A 21,294-nucleotide genomic window follows, 5' to 3' on the forward strand; every position below is an offset into this window, starting at 1 on the left:
ATTGGAAGGCCCGAGTCGACGTCAAGACGTCAAGACGAGGAGGGGAAGGAGATTTGATTTTTTTTTTACAAGCAGGGCACGAGGCGCTGCCTGCGACGCTGCTTCGCCGGTTTTTTAAATGTGCGGCGCCGCGGGAACGGCCATGGGAGGCGGCGGGAGCGGAGCACCCCCCACCCACTGGCACCCGGGGCGGACCGCCCCCGCCGCCCCCCCCTTGGTACGCCACTGTTCATATGTGCTACTTTTATTTGTACCTGTCCTCTTCAGGGCACAGACCGTATAAGTCTGGCCAGCACTATCCCCGCCTCCCAACCACCAACCCCGCCTCCCACCACCAGCTCTGGCACAGACCGTATAAGTCTGCCCAGCACTATCCCCGCCTCCCAACCACCAGCTCTGGCACAGACCGTATAAGTCTGCCCAGCACTATCTCCGCTTCCCAACCACTAGCCTCGCCTCCCACCACCAGCTCTGCCACAGACCGTATAAGTCTGCCCAGCACTATCCCCGCCTCCCAATCACTAGCCCCGCCTCCCACCACCGGCTCGGCCACCTAAACTCGGTTAAGCTCCCAAGGATACATTCCTTCTGAAGAGGATTCCTTTATGTTTATCCCACGCATGTTTGAATTCTGTTACTGTTTTCATCTCCACCACCTCCTGCGGGAGGGCATTCCAAGTATCCACCACTCTCTCCGTGAAAAAGTACTTCCTGACATTTTTCCTGAGTCTGCCCCCCCTCAATCTCATTTCATGTCCTCTCGTTCTACCGCCTTCGCATCTCCGGAAAAGATTTGTTTGCGTCCGTATCATATCACCCCTGTTTCTCCTTTCCTCCAGAGTATACATGTTCAGGTCCGCAAGTCTCCCCTCATACGTCTTGTAACGCAAATCCCATACCATTCTCGTACTATACCATTCATCTTTTATATTTTGTTAAAGGGCACGCTTTTTGTTTAAGGCTGAAACCAATCTCAGGGGGTCTTTTACTAAAGGTTAAAGGTAAGCTTGAATTATCTGCAGCAGGTCCCATTTTATTCCTATGGGCCCTATTGCAGAAAACTCAAGCTAAGCTTTAGTAAAAGACCCCCTTAGTAGTATTATGGTAAAGTAGATCAGGCTCTCACCATTTCCCTATGAGCTGGGTCCCAATTTCAGGGGTTTGATGATTTATCAGGTCCATGTGGATTTGATACTGCTTTTTATAGCTGATTACTGTTCTGATTTCCAGTATGCACTACTAGGTAATGTGTTTCACCTTTACAAAGTTGCTCAAATCTCTGTTTTATATATGGATTTCATATGTTCTCTTGTTAGCCACCATAGCCTGTTTATCAATAAATCACTTTCATGTTGTCTTGCTTTTAAAATTTTAGAGGGTCACTGTCTGACTGATTTAACATTATTAATTACTTTGTTGGGCGACTTTAGTGATCAACGAACTCATACTTACCTCATGTTACAATATCACACTTTTAGAGGTGTTAAATTGACAAATTTCCAGGAGAAATCTATCAGCTTTCAAATAGTAAAATTTTGGAATATAGTCCCAGTAGCTGTCTTTCCTATATGCATTTTCATAAACAGTATCATATTTGTTTTCAAAATTTTTGTTATGAAATTATAGTAAATTGAGTTATAGTTATTTATTATTGTAGTTCTGGACTTCAAAAATTTTGTTATGAAATTATAGTAACTTTGTTTTGTTATAATTATTTATTATTGTAGTTCTGGACTTATGTAGTCCTTTTTGTTATTGTTGTAGTGCATGTTATCTGCAGCAGGGCCCATATGAATAAAATGGGTCCTTTAGCAGATAACATGCACTAATCTTTAGTTAGTAAAAAAAACAAAACAAAACCCGACCCTGGATAAGGTAAATTTAAGTAGACCATCAAACAAGTAAAATTTTCCCTTTATGACATAAATCTCCTTGGGCCCCCTTGTGGGCAAATAAGGCAATATATGTCTTTTTATAAGAACAGAATTTATTTTATTATTTAGCACTTGATATACTGCAAGTGATCCCTGAGGTGACTGTGCAGTTTATAATGGTAGGTATCGCTTCTTTAAAGGTCTATTTCTGGAGACATTATTAATTAAGATTGTCAGACACGGTTACCACGGCTCCTGAAGAAGGAATTTTCTGTGCCGAAACATGGTACCGTGTTGAGTCATCCTTTAATAAATTTTATATCTACGTTGGATGTGTATATACCACTGTTCTATTCCAAAATTGATATTTTGACTTTGTTATATTCCACTGTTCCATTCCAAAATGATATTTTGACTTTGTTTTCCCATAACTCTTCACTATGTAACCCATAATCGTAACGCAACAAATTGTATTTCCATCATTCACAATATATTGTAAGCCACACTGAGCCCGCAAATATGTGGGAAATGTGGGATACAAATGCAATAAATAATAATAATAATAATGTCTTTGGTCTGTTTTTTTGTAGAGCCTGATTCTGTTCCCACTCTTCTCTTGTTCCTGTGACTATTCATATCAATACATCCCACAAAGGAAGCAAGTCTATAACAGAGTGTCACTCTTTAGGTGCCCTAATAACACAAGTAGTGAGTCTATTCTACAAGGACTCTTACAAGCATAAGTGTCCTTAGAGAATACTAGTGCAAACCGGCAATGACGTGCCTATATGTAGGCACACACATTTATGAAAGCTTTATGGCTTGTGTAAATGTTAACACCTACATGTAATATTTACATGTGAAGTTTAGTGTTCTGAAAGTTACATACATTGTTCTGTGTATGTTTTTCCTCTGTGAATACCCTTCTAACAAATATGTGCTATGCCATTTTAGCATGCAATTATAGAATAGAACTTAGATGCACAACTGCCGTTTATGCTCATAAGTGTACAGTTACCCACATAAATAGCAATATTATGGGGCTCATTTTTGAAAAACAGAAAAACATCCAAATGTAGCACAAAGTGGCACATGGACGTTTTTCTTGCAAAAACGTCCAAATTGCTATTTTTGAAACACATTTTAAAGATGTTTTTCTATGCAGTTAATCTGCAGTGTGTCCAAATCACAAGGGGGCATGTCAGGGGCATGTTGAGGGTAGGATTTGAAAATTCCACAACTTGGATGTTTTTCTGCCATAATGGAACAAAGCAAAAATGCCCAGGGCCAAAAGTTGGACATTTTGGCCTTGACCTGCTTCAATCACGACTAAGTAATAAAATGATGCCCTAAATGACCAGATGACCACTGAAATGATTAAGGCATGACCTCCCCTTACTCCCCAAGTGATCACTGACCCCTCCCACCCCCCAAAGATGTGAAAGAAACAGTACATACTAGTCTTTATGGCAGCGTCAGATGTTATGACCAGTCCTATTAGAGCACCAAGGTCCCTGGAGTAACCTAGTGGTCAGTGTAGTGCACTGTAAAGAAGAAGACCCAGGCCCATATTCCACTCTGTTACACTTGTGGTGGAAAGTATGAGCCCTCCAAAACTCACCAAAAACCTACTCCACTTACATATAGGTCACATCTGCAGGCATGTAGTGGTGTACAGTTGGGTACAGTAGGTCTTTGGTGGATTTTGGAGGGATCATCATACAATATAAGGGAGTAACATTGAGATGTGTATCTGGGACCTTTTATGTGAAGTCCACTGCAGCGCCCCCTAGGATGCTCTCCACGGATGTCTGTGTGGCCAGTATTCTACCCCCCCCCCCCCCCCCCCCCTCTCCATATGTCCCAATGGCTTGTTTTTGTGAGTTTTTCCCTTGGACAGTTTTTCTTCAAAAATGGTCACAAAAGTAAAATGCACTGAGCACAAAATGTCTAAAGACATATAGGAAATGGCCATTTTCAAAACAAAAAGATAGACATTTTTCAGGTTAAAAAATGGCCATGTTCACCAACTGATTTTTAGACATTTTCAGCAAAAAGTCCAAAGTTGGATTTAGATTGTTATAAACTGCCCCCAGATAACCTGAGAACCTATACAAAAAGAACTTATGAAACCAGATTGGTGAAACAAGTCTTAATTAGTTTATTATTTCAAAAATACACTTTTGCAAGAATGGGTGTCTCTGAAAGCAAGCAGGCACACCCTTCCTTAATGTTTACAGGTTATATATCCTTTCTTTTTGGTTACATTAAGTATATGTCCCTAAGTTTCTCATTGGATATTGATCACATTAATCCCCCCCCCCCCCACTACATCATTGCTAATTATCATATGACAGTCCTCTGAAAATTTTCCATCGACCGTGCCTGAGCCTCTATCCATTGTTAGTTCTGCTTGGTTTGCATTTTCTTATCTTTAAACCTTTATGTGAAAGCTCTACATTAACAGTTTCATACATGGCATGCTTCACCTTCTCCCCAACCCCCTTCCTTCTGTTCCCTTTGTCCATAGTTTTACAGTTTCATGGTCTTATGCCTAGCTACATTTTCATTCCAGCTCTAAGGCCTGTCCTTGAAGCTTCCATGCATCTTTGGGACTCAGCAGTTAGGGCTTCTTACCCCCCCCCCCCCCCCCCCCCCCCGTCTCAGCAATTTTTATCAATTTGCACATGTCTCTTTAAACTAACAGAGTTCCTTTGTTAGTAATTCAGAAAGCTATAATGTGATGATCTCTGTTGGAAACGGCCTACACAAATATAGTTAGGGCCTAAACTATATATTCTATCTTTTCAATTATGTTAAGTGAAAAAGCAGTATATTTACACATTTCTCACAAGATGCCATATTGAAAATGCCCTCCACATAAATTTAAGCACTCAAAAGGCAATTAAATTTAAGTGACCTGTTATAGAATGAGCAGGACAAACAGGATGTCCAATACATGGAATGCCATGGAAGCCAGCACTAAGGAAGTAGTTAAAAAGAAAAACAACTTGATGAATGCACAGAAATACATAATTTCTTAAGAAGACATTTTATGAAATGTATTATGTATAATATGTTTGGGGTGAAAAAGAATCAACTCATACATTGGCAAGTGAAACAATATGCTTCCAAGCAACACATGAATGTATGCCATGTAAAAATTGTAATACCGAGCTTGAATATCAAGAGATGTAAAGCATTTATGTTTTTGAGATGTCATCAATAAAAATGTTGAAACATAAAAAAAAACTGAAAGCAAGATGGCCAACAGGTAAGGAACTCCGAAACGAGCTCCTGAGTCCCCGAGCGGACAAACATACCCAGGTCATCCGACCGGACCGGAACGGACCGGAGACACATTGGTTTGGCTGGCAGAATACCTGACGCCGGACACAGGAGATCCCGAAAGGCCTGAGCTGCCTGGACCATCCTTGGACCACACGATCGCTGAATCGGCAGAGCCGAGCGAGTTCCAGCGGTCCAGAGGGTCCAGAATGTAGCAATGAGATCCCGAAAGGCCTGTGCTGCCTGGACCATCCCTAGATCACGCAGTCGCTGAATCAGCAGAGCCGAGCGAGTTCCAGAGATCCAGAGGGTCCAGAAGGTAACAACGAGATCCCGAAAGGCCTAAGCTGCCTGGGCCATCCCTGGACCACGAGGTCGCTGAATCGGCAGAGCCGAGCGAGTTCCAGCGGTCCGGAGGGCCCAGAAGGTAACAACGAGGTTCTCCTCCCAACCCGTCTTCCCAGACGACCACCGAAAAGATTGCCAGTTACTTCTACTCAGCGCTGCCCAAGATTCCCTACGTCCTGGAGCGGAAAGGCGGAGGCCAAGGACGTACGGCGGAGGAGAAAACACCGGTGGGGCATCCGAGCAGGACACTGGACAAGAAACAGAAAAAGAGGAGGAGGAATTGCCATAATATACAAATCTGAGTTCACCATCACAACCACAGCTGAATCCATTCTGCCACAACTTGAAATCGCATCAGTAAGAATTAATCACCCAAATTTACAAGAACACCTCAACGTAGTCCTACTCTACAGACCGCCAGGCAACTGGCAAGATTCCCAAACACAGTTTATGGACTTCATCTCGAATACGTGCGTCTCTACCTCAAACCTTATAATAGGAGACATCAACCTACACTTTGAAGATCTCACCTCAACAAGCACCCAAGAATGCAAAGAATTCCTACAACTGAACGTGAAAAACATGACGAAAAAGATGTTCTACACCATGTGGAAACTTAAAAGAGTAAAACCTTTCTTCCCGAGATACATCTTCCCTACCCTGGTACAGTCAATGGTAATAAGTCATCTGGACTACTGCAATGCACTATACGCCGGTTACAAAGAACAGACAATCAAAAAACTCCAAACTGCCCAGAATACGGCCGCCAGACTCATATTTGGAAAAACTAAATATGAAAGCGCAAAACCCCTAAGAGAGAAACTTCACTGGCTCCCACTTAAGGAACGCATTGCGTTCAAGATCTGCATGATTGTACACAAAATCATTCATGCAGACGCCCCAATCTACATGCTAAACCTCGTGGACGTACCTCCCAGAAACGCCACAAGATCATCCCGCAAATTTCTCCACCTGCACTACCCCAGCTGCAAAGGACTTAAATACAAACTGATGCATGCCACCACCTTCTCTTACATGAGCACGCAGCTATGGAATGCATTACCTACAGACTTAAAAGCAATCAACGAAGCAACTATCTTTCGAAAATCTCTGAAGACATTCTTCTTCAACAACGCCTACAATGAGAACCCATAACCTCACTAAGTCACTTCACTGTCTCCTTCTTCTCTCCTCCCTTCCTAATCGCTACACATTACTAACTGTATCTGATATCCTGATATGACAATATTATCAAACCTATGTAAGCCACATTGAGCCTGCAAATAGGTGGGGGAATGTGGGATACAAATGCAATAAATAAATAAATAAACTATGGGATCTGCACGAATCGAACACACAACCAACCCGCACTAAAGGACACACACTACACATTATCACTTACAAATTTGATCCCGACTCAAACCTTATACTAACAGACACAAAGTGGACACCCACACCGTGGTCAGATCACTATAAAGCAAACATCTCCTTCCAATGGCGAACGAAAGACTTACTTAACAAACAAGAACGAAAAACTTACACCACGAGAGGAAAAATAGACCCGGTAACATTCTGGCAACAGATCTACAACAACGGATGGACAACTAAGGCAGATACTAACCAATTTCTCATAGAATGGGACGATAGATGTAGACTAATACTAGACAATATTGCCCCAACTCAAACCAGAACCTCATACACAAAGAACTCAATACCGTGGTTCAATGAAGAACTGAAAAAACTTAAAACACAACTTAGAAGGTTAGAACGTGCGTGGAATAAAAAGAAAGACGTCCTCACACTTAACGCCTGGAAACAACTTCAAAGAAAAACTAAAAGATTATACTACAAAACCAAAATAGGACCAAACTACAAGGACACACATAAACTCTTCCAACTCGTGAATCAACTACTAGATACCACACCAGTCACAACCAACAGCTCGGACACACCAGGAGCAGACAATCTTGCGAAATACTTCAACGAAAGATCGTAAAACTACGACTCAAAATACCTGTCAGCACCATCAATTACGCCAATCTCCTTGACTGTTTAGATCCAGAACCGGATATATACACAGCAGACAGAACCTGGACCAATTTTGAGATACTATCGGAGGATCTTATCTCCCAAACACTCAAAAGATTCGCCAAATCTCACTGCAAACTACACATTTGCCCATATAACCTTATGACAACTGCCCCTCAACAATTTATAACAGACCTAATGAATCATTTGAACTACATGTTACAAAATGGACTCTTCCCGAAGGAGAAAGGAAATATACTACTCACCCCATACCTAAAGACGCAAAGAAAAGTGCTAGTGAACTAACCAACTACAGACCAGTAGCATCCATTCCCTTAATGACCAAACTAACGGAAGGAATGGTGACCAAACAACTCACAAATTATTTAAACAAATTCTCAATACTTCACGACTCGCAGTCAGGATTTTGGTCTAACCACAGTACTGAAACAGTACTAGTTACCCTTATGACTAAATTCAAACAATTGATCGCAACTGGCAAGAACATACTACTCCTACAATTTGACATGGTTGATCATGGAATACTACTACATATCCTAGAGTACTTCGGAATTGGAGGCAATGTTTTCAACTGGTTCAAAGGATTCCTAACCACACAATCATACCAAGTAACATCCAACTCGACCACATCGGCCACATGGACACCTGAATGCGGAGTTCCACAAGGATCCCGTCTCTCACCAACCTTATTTAACTTAATGATGATACCATTGGCCAAACTATTATCAAACCAAAACCTCACCCATACATATATGCAGATGATGTAACGATCTACTTCCCATTTAAACAAGATTTAAAGGAAATCTCCAATGACATCAACCAGAGTCTACATATCATGCATTCATGGGCAGACGCATTCCAGTTAAAACTCAATGCAGAAAAAACCCGTTGCCTAATACTCACCTCTCAATATAACACAAATAAATTCACCACCATTAACACACCAACACTGAAACTCCCAATTTCGGACACCCTAAAAATCCTTGGAGTTACCTTTGATTGTCACCTAACACTGGAGAATCACGCGAAAAACACAACCAAGAAGATGTTCCACTCAATGTGGAAATTAAAAAGAGTAAGACCTTTCTTCCCAAGGACCGACTTCTGTAACCTGGTACAATCAATGGTACTCAGCCATCTAGACTACTGTAACGCACTTTACGCTGGATGTAAAGAGCAAATACTCAAGAAACTTCAGACAGCCCAGAACACAGCAGCTAGACTCATATTCGGCAAAACTAAATACGAGAGTGCTCAACCCCTACGAGAAAAACTACACTGGCTACCACTCAAAGAACGCGTCACGTTCAAAATATGTACCCTAGTTCATAAAATCATTCACGGAGAAGCCCCAGCCTACATGTCATACCTGATAGACCTACCACCTAGGAACACTACAAAATCATCTCGCACATTCCTCAATCTTCACTTCCCAAACTGCAAAGGTCTAAAGTACAAATTAATGCATGCAGCAACCTTTTCCTACCTGAGCACACAATTCTGGAATGCACTGCCACACAATCTAAAAATGATCTACGAACTAACTTCTGCAAACTACTGAAGACTCATCTCTTTAACAAGGTATACCAGAAAGATCAACAAATGTGAACTCCTACACATATATCCAGAACAGCCCTATGATATTTACTTGTTATATTACTATCATGCTCTATTATTATCATGTACTAAAGATCCTGCAATACTAAATATCTATTTTCTTATGTACCTCCACTATTCATGATGAAATGTAAGCCACATTGAGCCTGCAAAGAGGTGGGAAAATGTGGGATACAAATGCAATAAATAAATAAATACATTTCTATTTCTGTGGTTAATAAAATTCCATTGTTGCTGTGGTAACTAGACTTGTCCATTATGTCGCAGAGAGCAGTTGTGTAGAGCTCAGAGTATAAATTAATCTCATCCAATGGCAGAATATGCTTGTACTATTTCAACAGATAAACATATTTTGATCTTTAGCGCTAGAGCTGCCTCTTGTTAGCTAAAAGCCTGATTTGCTAAGCTTTTTTTATTCAGATAGATAAAATATGACCTGAAAGTTTTAGTAAAAATCAGGCCCTATAACTCATGGAATCCTGGAACATATTAAAAACAGAACCATTTGAACAGAATAAAACTGATTTTGGGGAAGGTATCTATAATTTCAAAATTGGAACTTGTCATAGGTTTCAGAAACAATAAGGAGATCATTCCACTAATTTAAAGCTCTTATTTTCCAGTTACTGTTATAGCTATTGATGAAAAGGAGAGAGAGCTACATGCTTGAGGTCTGGATTAAAGGTGACACTTAAGTACATACCACACCAGGTGACTGGTTCATTTCCTACTACAGATAGAATATTGACCTTGTGGTTCAGAGCCTTCATTTAACTTAGCTACATTGGAATAGTTCCTGTGTCAATCTTGGATAAAATTTACCCTTACCTGATAATTTCCTTTCCTTGAGTCTTTACAGATCAGTCTAGACTGACAGGTTATGTCCCCTATCAGTAGATGGAGAAAGACACTTGATTGCGATGGCACCATTAGTACAACAGGTAGTGCAGCCAGGAATACTCATAAGAACATAAGAATAGCCATACTGGGTCAGACCAATTTATTTATTTATTAGGATTTATTTACTGCCTTTTTGAAGGAATTTACTCAAGGTGGTGTACAGTAAGAATAGATCAAACATGAGCAATAGGCAATTACAGCAGTAAAAATATTCAAGTAACAATATAAAATATGGCATGATATACTACTTCCAATAACAACACAATACGTAATAGAACATTATAATTGGTAGTGAAGGGTAAGGCAAAGTTGTAATAGATAGATGAGTAAGAAAGTAGGAAGAATTTGAAAGTAAGGTGACTGATTTGAAGAAAGTTGCACATGAAGTCAGAGAGATTGGTAAATATTATCTCAGTTAGGCTAGGAGTGGATAAACATGTACCGCTGCAGTATGTGCAGCCTGAGTCACTCCTTGTGTGTTTGAGTGAGACTAACAAGTTAGTTACTTCTTCCATTTAAGGCTTGGTTGAAGAGCCAAGCTTTCACCTGCTTCCTGAAGTAAAGATAGTCTTGTGTTATGTGAAGCCTTTCAGGCAATGCATTCCAGAGTGTGGGGGCTACTCCGGAGAAGGCTCGCTTGCAGGTATCACATCATGTAATGTCTTTTGGAGAGGGTGTAGTTAGTGAAAGTCCTTGGGAGGACCTTAGTGTCCTTGGCAGTGTGTGGAGGATCATCCTATTCTTCAGATACTCTGGGCCATTTCCTTTCAGGGCCTTGAAGATCAGACATAGAGTTTTAAATTTAGCCCTGTATTGTACTGGTAGCCAATGAAGTTTTTGCAAAAATGGTGTGATGTGATCACGTTGCTTGCAACCTTCTATGAATCTTGCTGCTGCAATCTGAATCAACTGGAGCTGGTGCAGGCCCTTTGTAGTCAGACCATTGTATAGTGCATTGAAGTAATCCAGTCTTGATGTTACCATGGCATGCACAACTGGGATAAGATTTACCTTCTTGATGTAAGGAGAGAGGCAGTGTAGCTGTCACAAGTAGTAGAAGCAGCTCTTGAAGGTTGCTTGGATTTGGGGAATCAGAGTAAGTGTTGAATCTACCTGTATTCCAAGGTTCCTGGCTTGTGATTTGAGGGGGAGTTCATACTTCCCAAAAAGGATTTTGATGTCAGGTATGTATCCGCTTGTGTTAGGGACCCAGAGAAGCTCAGTTTTACTTGGGTTCAGGCAAAGTTTGTTGTGTTTAGCCCATTCTTGAATTGATGCTAGACAAGTAATCATCAGTTTATTCAAGGCTATAGGTAAGTCAGGTTCAATGGGTATGAGTAGCTGCACATCATCCGCATAGATGTAGAACTGAGTGTCCATTGACCGAATCAGCTCAGCTAGTGGCTTGAGGTAGATATTGAACAGAATAGGTGACAGTATCGATCCTTGTGGTATCCCGCAGGTCAATGTCCATGGTGGTGATGAGTTGCTGCCAAACATTATGGATTGTTGCCTGTCTGATAGATAGGATCTGAACCAGGCAAGTACTGTACCATTGATACCTGTTTCTATCAGTCGTGCTAGCAAGATATCATGATCCACAGTGTCAAAAGCTGCTGAGAAATCTAGTACTAACATCGAAGCGAATCCCTTGTCACGGTTTCTGTGAAGATCATCTAGCAGGGATACGAGGACTGTTTCTGTTCCATAACTGGGTCTGAAGCCAGATTGACATGGATCTAGCCAGTTACTCTTCTAGCCATTCATTAAGTTGAACACACGTGGCGTACCAAGGTGGGGGCGGTCCGCCCCGGGTGCACGCCGCTGGGGGGGGGGGCCGTGCGCCAGTCAGCTTCATTCGTTTCCATGCTCCCTCTGCCCCGGAACAGGAAGTAACCTGTTCTGGGGCAGAGGGAGCATGAAAACGATCGAAGCTGACCGGCGCGCGGCACCTCCCCAGCGGCGTGCACCTGGGGGGGTTCTTTCACCGGGTGGGGAGGGTGTCCTTTTCCAGGGCGGATCACTGATGCGCCCCGCCTCCCAGGTGCAGTGCCCCCCTAGGAACGCCACTGTGAACACAGACTGCTTGTTCTATGAGTTTCCCTAGAAACGGGATGTTGGATACTGGCCTGTAACTTTCAAGTTTGTCCTGGTCGAGGGTTGTTTTTCTTCAACAGAGGGTGAACCACTGCCCTTTTTAATGCTGTTGGTAGTTGCCTATTAGAAAGAGAGGTGTTCACAATTTTTGTGGCACCTTCTATAAGGCCCATACTTGCCTGCTGCACTATCTTTGATGGGCAGGGATCAAGGGAGCAGATAGTTGGTCGAAGGTCTCTTAGGAGTTTGTCAAGGCTGTCCTCTGTCATTAGGTTAAAAGTGTTCCATCTGTCTCTGTTAGGAGAGGGCGAGTTTGTGCACCCTGGTTGACTGGTTGGGCAGTGGGTGGGATTGCCTGTAAATCCTGGTGACTTTTAATTTTGTTGGCAAAGTATGCAGCAAAATCATTGCAGTTCAGTTTAGACTGGGGAGGCTGGTTTTGTTGTGGGGGTTGCAGTAGGCTGTTTACTATACTGAACAGCTGCTTGGTTGACTTGGCAGCCTATGCAATGCACTGAGAGAAATACTGTTTTTTGGTTGCTGTTAAGGCTTGGCGGTACTTTGCCATGTGCTTCCTGCAGTTTAGCCGGTCTTCATCCAGGTGAGATTTGTGCCGTCTCCTTTCCAGTTTTCGTCCTTCGCGTTTAAGGATCCAAAATTCTGGAGAAAGCCAAGGTGAGCGTTTGTGAGTGGGGCTTAAGACTTTTTTTAGTGGTGCTGTTTTCTCTAAGGTCTTGGCTAAGTGTGTATTCCAGATGTCAACTTGTTCTGACACTGTTGTCTTTTCATCTACATGTGGATAGTCCAAGGCCTCTAGGAAATTCTCAGCGGTCAGCTTTTTTTTGTCTCTGATCTCCTTCCAAACTCTGGGAGGTGCCATTTGTTTCAGGTGGTCACTTAGGGAGAATTTTTTTTTTAATTTATTTATTTATTGATTTTGAAATTAGGTTTACAAAGATAAATATCTTTGAGGAAATTTTACAGAGCACACGATATACATTCTTCAATAAGTAATATTTAAACATATAAATCAATATAACTCCTGGCTCTGAAGTAGTCTACATAAGAGGATTCAAGATGTCTTAAATATTAACCAAGAGGAGTTGGTAGTAAATCACAAATAATAGAACAAAATATTTGGCTTCTCTTATAACTTAGGCCCATAAATTATAAGGATTGCCCAGTTACCTTCCTGGCCTTTATAAATTCACACAATTGATCAACCTCATAAAAGACATATTTCTTATCCTTATATAGCACCAAACATTTACATGGAAAACACAATTGAAATCTAGCTTGCAATGAAATCACATCATGTCTTAATTCCAAAAACTTTTTTCTACGTATTTGTGTCCACTTGGATACATCTGGAAAAATAAGAATTCTCCCTCCTAAGAAATCTATTTTAGTTCTCTGAAAATAAAGTTTCAACAAAGCTTCCTTATCTTGGAGGAAGACAAACTTCACTATTAATGTGGATCTCTTTTTTTCTTCTTCAGTGGATTGTTCTAGAAAAGCAGTTAGGTCTAAGCCCTCTACTTGATCTTTTGATTGATCTTGAATTCCATGTTCTTGTTCTTGTAAAGTTTCCTGCTTTACTGGCAAATAGTAGATTTTTTGAACAGGGGATACATCTGTTCAGAGTACTTAAACTCCTCTTTCAAGAATCTTAAAAACATCTCTTTCGGAAATATTAGATCATTAAGAGGAAAATTCAAAATTCTTAGATTTTGATTTCGCAGAGAATTTTCTAAGATTTCAATTTTTCTCATAGTCAGTAATTTTTCTCCAACTACTTGGGTTTGGACTTCACTTAATTTTCTCCACTCTCCATCCATTTTCAATTGTTTAGCTGAAATAGTTTCTAGTTCAGTTTTCATAGATTTTACTTGCGTTGCATTATTCAAGGATACAGAAATAAAGGATAAACAGACCTTGTGAAGGTTTTCCAGCGCAATCCAAATAGTCTCCAGCGAAATTTCAGCCGGTCTTACCAGGGGCTGTGTCTCTGTCGTCAATAGCATTGTTTCAGCTTGTAACACAGTTAGGTCTTGCACTGGGACCGCCTCTGTTGCCTGAAAACGCTGGGCTTCCTCCATTCTCTCCCGCGCCTCTGTGGACTCTTCCGGAGTCTGCCTCTCTTTCGGTGACTTTGGACTCGTCTTCTCCAGAACTAATACTCCAGTTGGCTGCGGGAAAGGAGGAGTCAATGGGCCAACAGGGCTGTGAAAAATCACTCTCCAGGCCGGTGCTGTCCCCAGCTCCGGCAGCGGAAACGCCCGTCGGAGTTGAAGCCAAGAACGTCGAAATAGATGTTTGATGAAGAGAGGGGGTTTCCACCTTGGGAAGAAGAGGTCCCCTCGATTTCCCCTTTCTCTTCGGCATTCCTCAAAAATAGAGGGTAAAGTATTTATCTAAAACAAGTCTAAACAGGAAAAGATTTTACACTCTATTTGGGGAGCTAAAATCTCGGCATCCTATCCATCTGCCATCTTGGATCCCCCTCCACTTAGGGAGAATTTAATTAGAAAATGGTCTGACTATGAGAGGGGTGTTAATTCAATACTGTTATCCCAGAATTCTGGGATATCCACCCCTTTGTAGAATACCAGGTCTAATATGTGACCCTTTTCGTGGGTTGGAGAATTGATCACATGTGTAAATCCTAGTGCTGTCATCGTGTTCAGAAAGGCAGCTGTGGTGGTATCTGGGGTTTTGATGTGTAGATTGAAGTCTCCCATGATCACCAACCTAGGGTAATTCAGGGTCACTTGAGTAATCAGGTCTAGGAGTTCTTGCACAGATAATGTGTTGTTACGAGGTTCTCTGTATACCATGAGCAGCCAGATTGGCTTCTCCTCTTCAAGTTGGATTAAAAAAGATTCTGATCCATTTAGCTGGGGGATGGATATTTTGCGCAGTTTGATTGTGTCCCGAATAAAGACTGCTACCCTTCCACCCATCTTCCTGGTCTTGGTTGATGTTGGATGTTGAAACCTGTTGGGCATAGTTCAGCCATTGGTAAACCCCCACTTTCATCTAGCCAGGTTTCACTTATTCCTAGGATGTCAAGATGCTGTTCATTTATGGCATCATGGATCACGGAGGATTTCTTTGCAGCTGATCTGGAATTCACCAGTCCTATAGTTCCCAAGGGTGGTCTGGGGGTGCTGTGGGTAGCTTTGGTGTGACAATGAGGTCATCTTTTAAGTACTGTTATGTAGGTGTTTGATCTCTTGCACTTTTGCCTTCTCTTTGGTTTGTGGGGGTTATGGCTTCCTCTCCCACACACCACTGGGATGCTTGCATGACACATTTTTGTGTCAGAAACTAGTTAAGCAAATTTCACTAGGTGACGCTGCAATCCACTCTTTGGAGTACACCCTGTAGATCAGCAGTCTTCCTAGTTGGCAATGCAGGGTTAAGGCTTTAATAGGTGAAAGAACAGACCTTTTAAAGTTGTAAATTCAGACCAGGCCTGTGAGATCAAAGTCTTCTATCAAATAGAGAAACAAATGGCTGCACTTAGCAATTCTATGTGAACTTCTTGGAGACAGTGCATAGGTTTCCTTTAGTTATAGTAGTAGATTATGTAGTTAAAATAAATTTTTTAACTCACGGATTGCAGGTATGAACTTTAGAGTTTCTGGTTCTGATATCCTCGGATGGTCCAAATGATGCAGGTTTCTGTAGGCTTTTTCTTTATTGTCCCAGAGGAAGGATAGATGTAAATAAGGATCCAGCTCCAATATCATGAGGAGAGTTATTTAGGGGAGATAAAAATTTCCTTTCTCCAGCCAAAATTAAATGGAAGAAGTTCCAAGTAAAATTGAGGACTGGTGCCTCAACACAGACTGAGCAGAAGTCAGTAAAAGTTTGGGTTATAAATAAGCAGAAAATGTAGTTATTTAATCTAAGTTGCAGAGCCTGATGTGAACCCAGCCAGCCAGCTCAAACTCTTCAAACATTAGCCCATGGTCCATCTAGACCAGTATCCTGTTTTCCAAACAGTGGCCAAGCCAGGTCACAAGTATCTGGCAGAAACCCAAATAGCAGCAACATTCCATGCTATCAATCCCGGAGCAAGTAGTTGCTTCCCCATGTCTGTCTCAATAGCAGACTATGGACTTTTCCTCCAGGAACTTGTCCAAAACATTTTTAAACCCAGATGTGTTAACCGCTGTTACCACATCCTCTGGCAAAGAGTTCCAGAGCTTAACTGTTCATTGAGTGAAACAATATGTCCTCCTATTTGTTTTAAAAGTATTTACATGTAACTTCCTTGAGTGTCCCCTAGTCTTTGTACTTTTGGAACATGTAAAAAATTGATTTACTTCAACTTGTTCTACACCACTCAGGATTTTGTAGACCTCAATCATATCTCCCAGTATGCTAATGTCACAGCTGGAACTAAAAGAACCTATATACATATGAAACCCATTATCAACAGGGGAACCCTATGCAGATCCCAGAACAGTAAAGAAAATTATATATAAAGAACAGAAAAGGACAACCTGAAGCTACTAAGTACCAGTAGAAAGAACATAAGAACATCTATATATATAAAACTCACCCTCAACGTTCTATTTTCACTGACATCACTGAAGCCAGGTTCGTAAGTTCGAAGCTCTGAAGCCACAGAAAATCACAGTCTCTGGGCCCCGCCCTCGCGTCAAACATTATGACGTTGAGGGCGGAGCACATTCTCACCTCCAACGTTCTACTGCACTGTAGCTCTGCTCCGCCCTCGCGTCAAAACGCGATGACGTCGAGGGCGGGGCAGACGTTATTCTATGGGTTCGTACTGCAGGGGCATTGACATCACACTAAAATCTTCTATTTCGGCAGGTCAGTGGGGTGGGGGGGCCTTCGGAGAGGGGGGGAGCACCGGCAGCGACGACATCGGTGGGGTGGAAGGGGGTGCACTGGCAACAGAGACATCGGGGGGAAGGGAACGGTGACGGACGCTGGGGTGGCATGGCAAAAGGGCCAGGGTTGAGAGGACATTTGCAGGGGGGGCAGTGACACAATATAATCGCTGGCTGGCTGGCTGGCTGCACGGGGGGGGTGGGGGGCAGGAGACACACCTAAATCGCAGGGTGGCCGCAGGGGGGCAGGGGACACAGGAAAATCACTGCCTGGCTGCACGGGGGGGGGGGGCAAGGGAGACAGCACAATCGCTGGGTGCCTGGAGGGGGGGGCAGGGGACACAGGACAATCTCTGGGTGGCTGTAGAGGGGCCAGGGGACACAGGACAATAGCAGGGTGGCTACAGGGAGGGCAGGGGAGATAGGATAATCACTGGGTGGCTGGAGGTGAGGCAGGAGACAGACAACAAATGCAGGGTGACTGGAGGGGGACAGGGAATATAGAAGACTCACTGGGTGCCTGGAGGGGGCGCAGGGGACACAGGAAACTCGCTGCATGGCTGTAGGGGGGCAAGGGACAGAGGAGACTCGCAGGTTGGCTGCAGGGGGGGCAAGGGAGAGAACATCATCGGTGGGTGGCTGCAGGGGGGCAAGGGAAAAAGTATAATCACTGGGTGGCTGGAGGGGGAGCAGGGGAGAGAGGAGAATCGCACGGTGGATGCAGGGGGGCCAGAGGAGACATACTCGCACCCACCACTCTCGCTCTCTCTCACACACACACTCGCACATTCACTCTCACTGTCTCACACACAGTCAATCTCACACATACTCTCTCAAACATACACACTACAAGGAAAACCTTGCTAGCGCCCGTTTCATTTGTGCCAGAAACGGGCCTTTTTTTACTAGTAGAACATAAGAGTAGCCATACTGGGTCAGACCAATGGTCCATCTAGCCCACTATCCTGTTTCCAACAGCGGCCAAGCCAGGTCACAAGTACATGGAAGCAACCCAAATTGTGGAAAAATTCCATGCTACAAATCCCAGGGCAAGCCATTGCTTCCCATGCCTATCTCAATAGCAGACTATGAACTTTTTCTCCAGTAACTTGTCCAAACCTTTTTTTAAACCCAGATACGCTATCCGCTGTTACCACATCCTCCAGCAAAGAGTTCCAGAGGTTAACTATTTGTTGCCATTCAAGCAGAAATAGAGTTAGTCAAAAAGAACAATTAAGAATCTCTGCAATTTGGATAGTTTCTTGGACGAACATATGGCTTTTAAACTGAACATAAACTTTTTTTTGCAATGCATTTTCATGGTTTTACAAGGACCATTTCATAAGCTTTCTCAGACTCTCATATTATAACCATGACCAAGGGGTCCTTATACTAAGGTGCGCCGAAAAGTGGCCTGCGCTAGTGTAGACATGTGTATTGGATGCACGCAGGTTCATTTTTCAGCGCACCTGCAAAAAAGACCTTTTTTTGTGACCAAAAACGGACATGGAGGAGTGGCCTAGTGGTTAGAGCACCAGTCTTGCAATCCAGAGGTGGCTGGTTCACATCCCACTGCTGCTCCTTGTGATCTTGGGCAAGTCACTTAACCCTCAATTGCCTCAGGTACAAACTTAGATTGTGAGCCCTCCTGGGACAGAGAAATATCCAGAGTACCTGAATGTAACTCACCTTGAGCTACTACTGAAAAAGGTGTAAGCAAAAATCTAAATAAATAAATATCAGCATTGCATATCTTCTGAAAAGAAAAATATTCAAAAACAGGTCATGAGACTGTGCTCTATAATTGACAGGCAGTCCCATTTTAGACATGTTGTAGAAAATGGAAATGAGGCATGCAGGCCAGTACATCTCAAGTTTCACAAGTATTTTAGGACACCAACTGTTGATGTAGAGCCTATTCTAAAATACAGGAGAAATAGACATTTGTGCACCCAGTGTGTGCAGCATAAATATCCATTTTAGCAAACTCAATACAGAAAATAGTGACCTGTATTTCTTTGTGACTTTAGAAACATAACCATCTATTTATCATTGTCACAGAGACCAGTTTCCCTTTCCAGTTGGCATTTGGGGGAGGGAGCATAAAATCCACTGGGGGATTAAGAGGGCACCCTCCCCTGATCCCTTCCATGGAATGCTGTTCAATAGCAGCTATTTACCCAATCCTAAATGTGCTTAGTAGAAGATGTGACCCCTGACATTGATCTTTTAGAACATCCATGTTTAGCCTTCTTCTGAAATGGGGAATTTACCTGTCATATATTTGTACCACCCAAAACACACCCAGAGTACACCCCTTTCCATTTACATGCACACAATTGGGTTTGAGGTATGCACATCCTTGCATTGTAAATGGGGGTTTATGCAAATTAGACATTTAAATGTTGGTTTATGCACATCTCAAACACAAATAAGGCTTGTAAAATGAAGGCCATAATGTCTTAAAATTAACTCATCAGTAGACAGACAAGTAATGGCACAATGTGTTGAGATTCTTCTCAAACTTGTGAGGTTAAGAGAAGCTTATACAATACTGTATGTTTCCACATAGCTATGTCAGTAAAAGAAAAATACTTTCAGTTGGTAAAGAGGGAGGTAAAAGAACTGGTGCCTAATTAAGGGAGCAAATTAAACCAGAATCTGCACTCGCTACAATGTGAAGGCTTAGTTAGAAAGTGGAATGAGTAAGTGTTGAAGTCTAGCTGCAAATCTGAACTAGTCACTGGTTGAACTTGACTACACAGATCATTATCACTGAAAGGAAAACACCAGTCTGAATCACTTAAGCAGCACAGACACAAAAGAGAGGGTAAAAACAGCATACAAAAATAATACAGAAACAAAAAAGCAACACTGGGCCTTCAGGATTGAGACGATCAAAGTCTCTTGTTTATTAATTGACAGATAGACCCGACACGGGCCGTGTTTCAGCGCACTGGCGCCTGCCTCAGAGGTCAGCTAATCCTGATCAAAAACTTTTAGCGTTTTTTTTTAGACTGACAGCATTGTCCATGCTGATTACGCTCTCGGAGCAATTGAGACTCTATTCCATATCAAAGGTGCTACACTGTGATAGTACCACCTAAAATTTTTTATCAGGATTAGCTGACCCCTGAGGCAGGTGCCAGTGCGCCAAAATACGGCCCTGTCGGGTCTATCCATCAATTAATAAACAAACAAGAGACTTTGATCATCTCAATCCTGAAGGCCCAGTGTTGCTTTTTTGTTTCTTTCTCACTTAAGCAGCAAACATTCATCTCAACAGGTCAGTCACATCAGAAGCAGATAAATCACACTGTAACAAATTCACAGCTTTCTCTAGAGGAGAACATACCGATTAATAACTTTGGAAAATTTGATGTCTCAATGTTATGGTAGTAGACGATAGATGTGATGGCTGCCATGAAGGCCATCAGAGCTGGCATATACAGGTGAAGGTGACGGGACTCTGAAAACCTGAAAGATACAACAGAATAAATAATCAATATGGGGCCACATTCAAGTCCCATTTAAAAGTCCATCTTTAGCAAACCGTGGCTCTTCCTAATCACAGCCTGGTCAATTTTAATCATTTTTACTGCAATAAACACATTTTACGATACCTTCCATTTGTTTCTGGACTAGCTGCACAGTGAAGGGTCTACCTATATTACAGTGGTGGAAATAAGTATTTGATCCCTTGCTGATTTTGTAAGTTTGCCCACTGACAAAGACATGAGCAGCCCATAATTGAAGGGTAGGTTATTGGTAACAGTGACAGATAGCACATCACAAATTAAATCCGGAAAATCACATTGTGGAAAGTATATGAATTTATTTGCATTCTGCAGAGGGAAATAAGTATTTGATCCCCCACCAACCAGTAAGAGATCTGGCCCCTACAGACCAGGTAGATGCTCCAAATCAACTCGTTACCTGCATGACAGACAGCTGTCGGCAATGGTCACCTGTATGAAAGACACCTGTCCACAGACTCAGTGAATCAGTCAGACTCTAACCTCTACAAAATGGCTAAGAGCAAGGAGCTGTCTAAGGATGTCAGGGACAAGATCATACACCTGCACAAGGCTGGAATGGGCTACAAAACCATCAGTAAGACGCTGGGCGAGAAGGAGACAACTGTTGGTGCCATAGTAAGAAAATGGAAGAAGTACAAAATGACTGTCAATCGACAAAGATCTGGGGCTCCACGCAAAATCTCACCTCGTGGGGTATCCTTGATCATGAGGAAG

The 21,294-nt window shown here is 42.4% G+C and overlaps 1 protein-coding gene across 1 annotated transcript in view; it reads right to left on the bottom strand.

The window, feature by feature from the left end:
* ABCC8 (ATP binding cassette subfamily C member 8) overlaps positions 1-21,294 on the bottom strand; it is an 803,652-nt gene that overhangs the window by 688,091 nt on the left and 94,267 nt on the right. Inside the window, 1 exon segment of the mRNA XM_030201075.1 lies at positions 20,397-20,518. Coding sequence (XP_030056935.1) covers positions 20,397-20,518 — 122 coding nt within the window.

Source organism: Microcaecilia unicolor, chromosome 4, assembly GCF_901765095.1.
Source record: "Microcaecilia unicolor chromosome 4, aMicUni1.1, whole genome shotgun sequence".
Classification (NCBI taxonomy): Eukaryota; Metazoa; Chordata; class Amphibia; order Gymnophiona; family Siphonopidae; genus Microcaecilia; species Microcaecilia unicolor.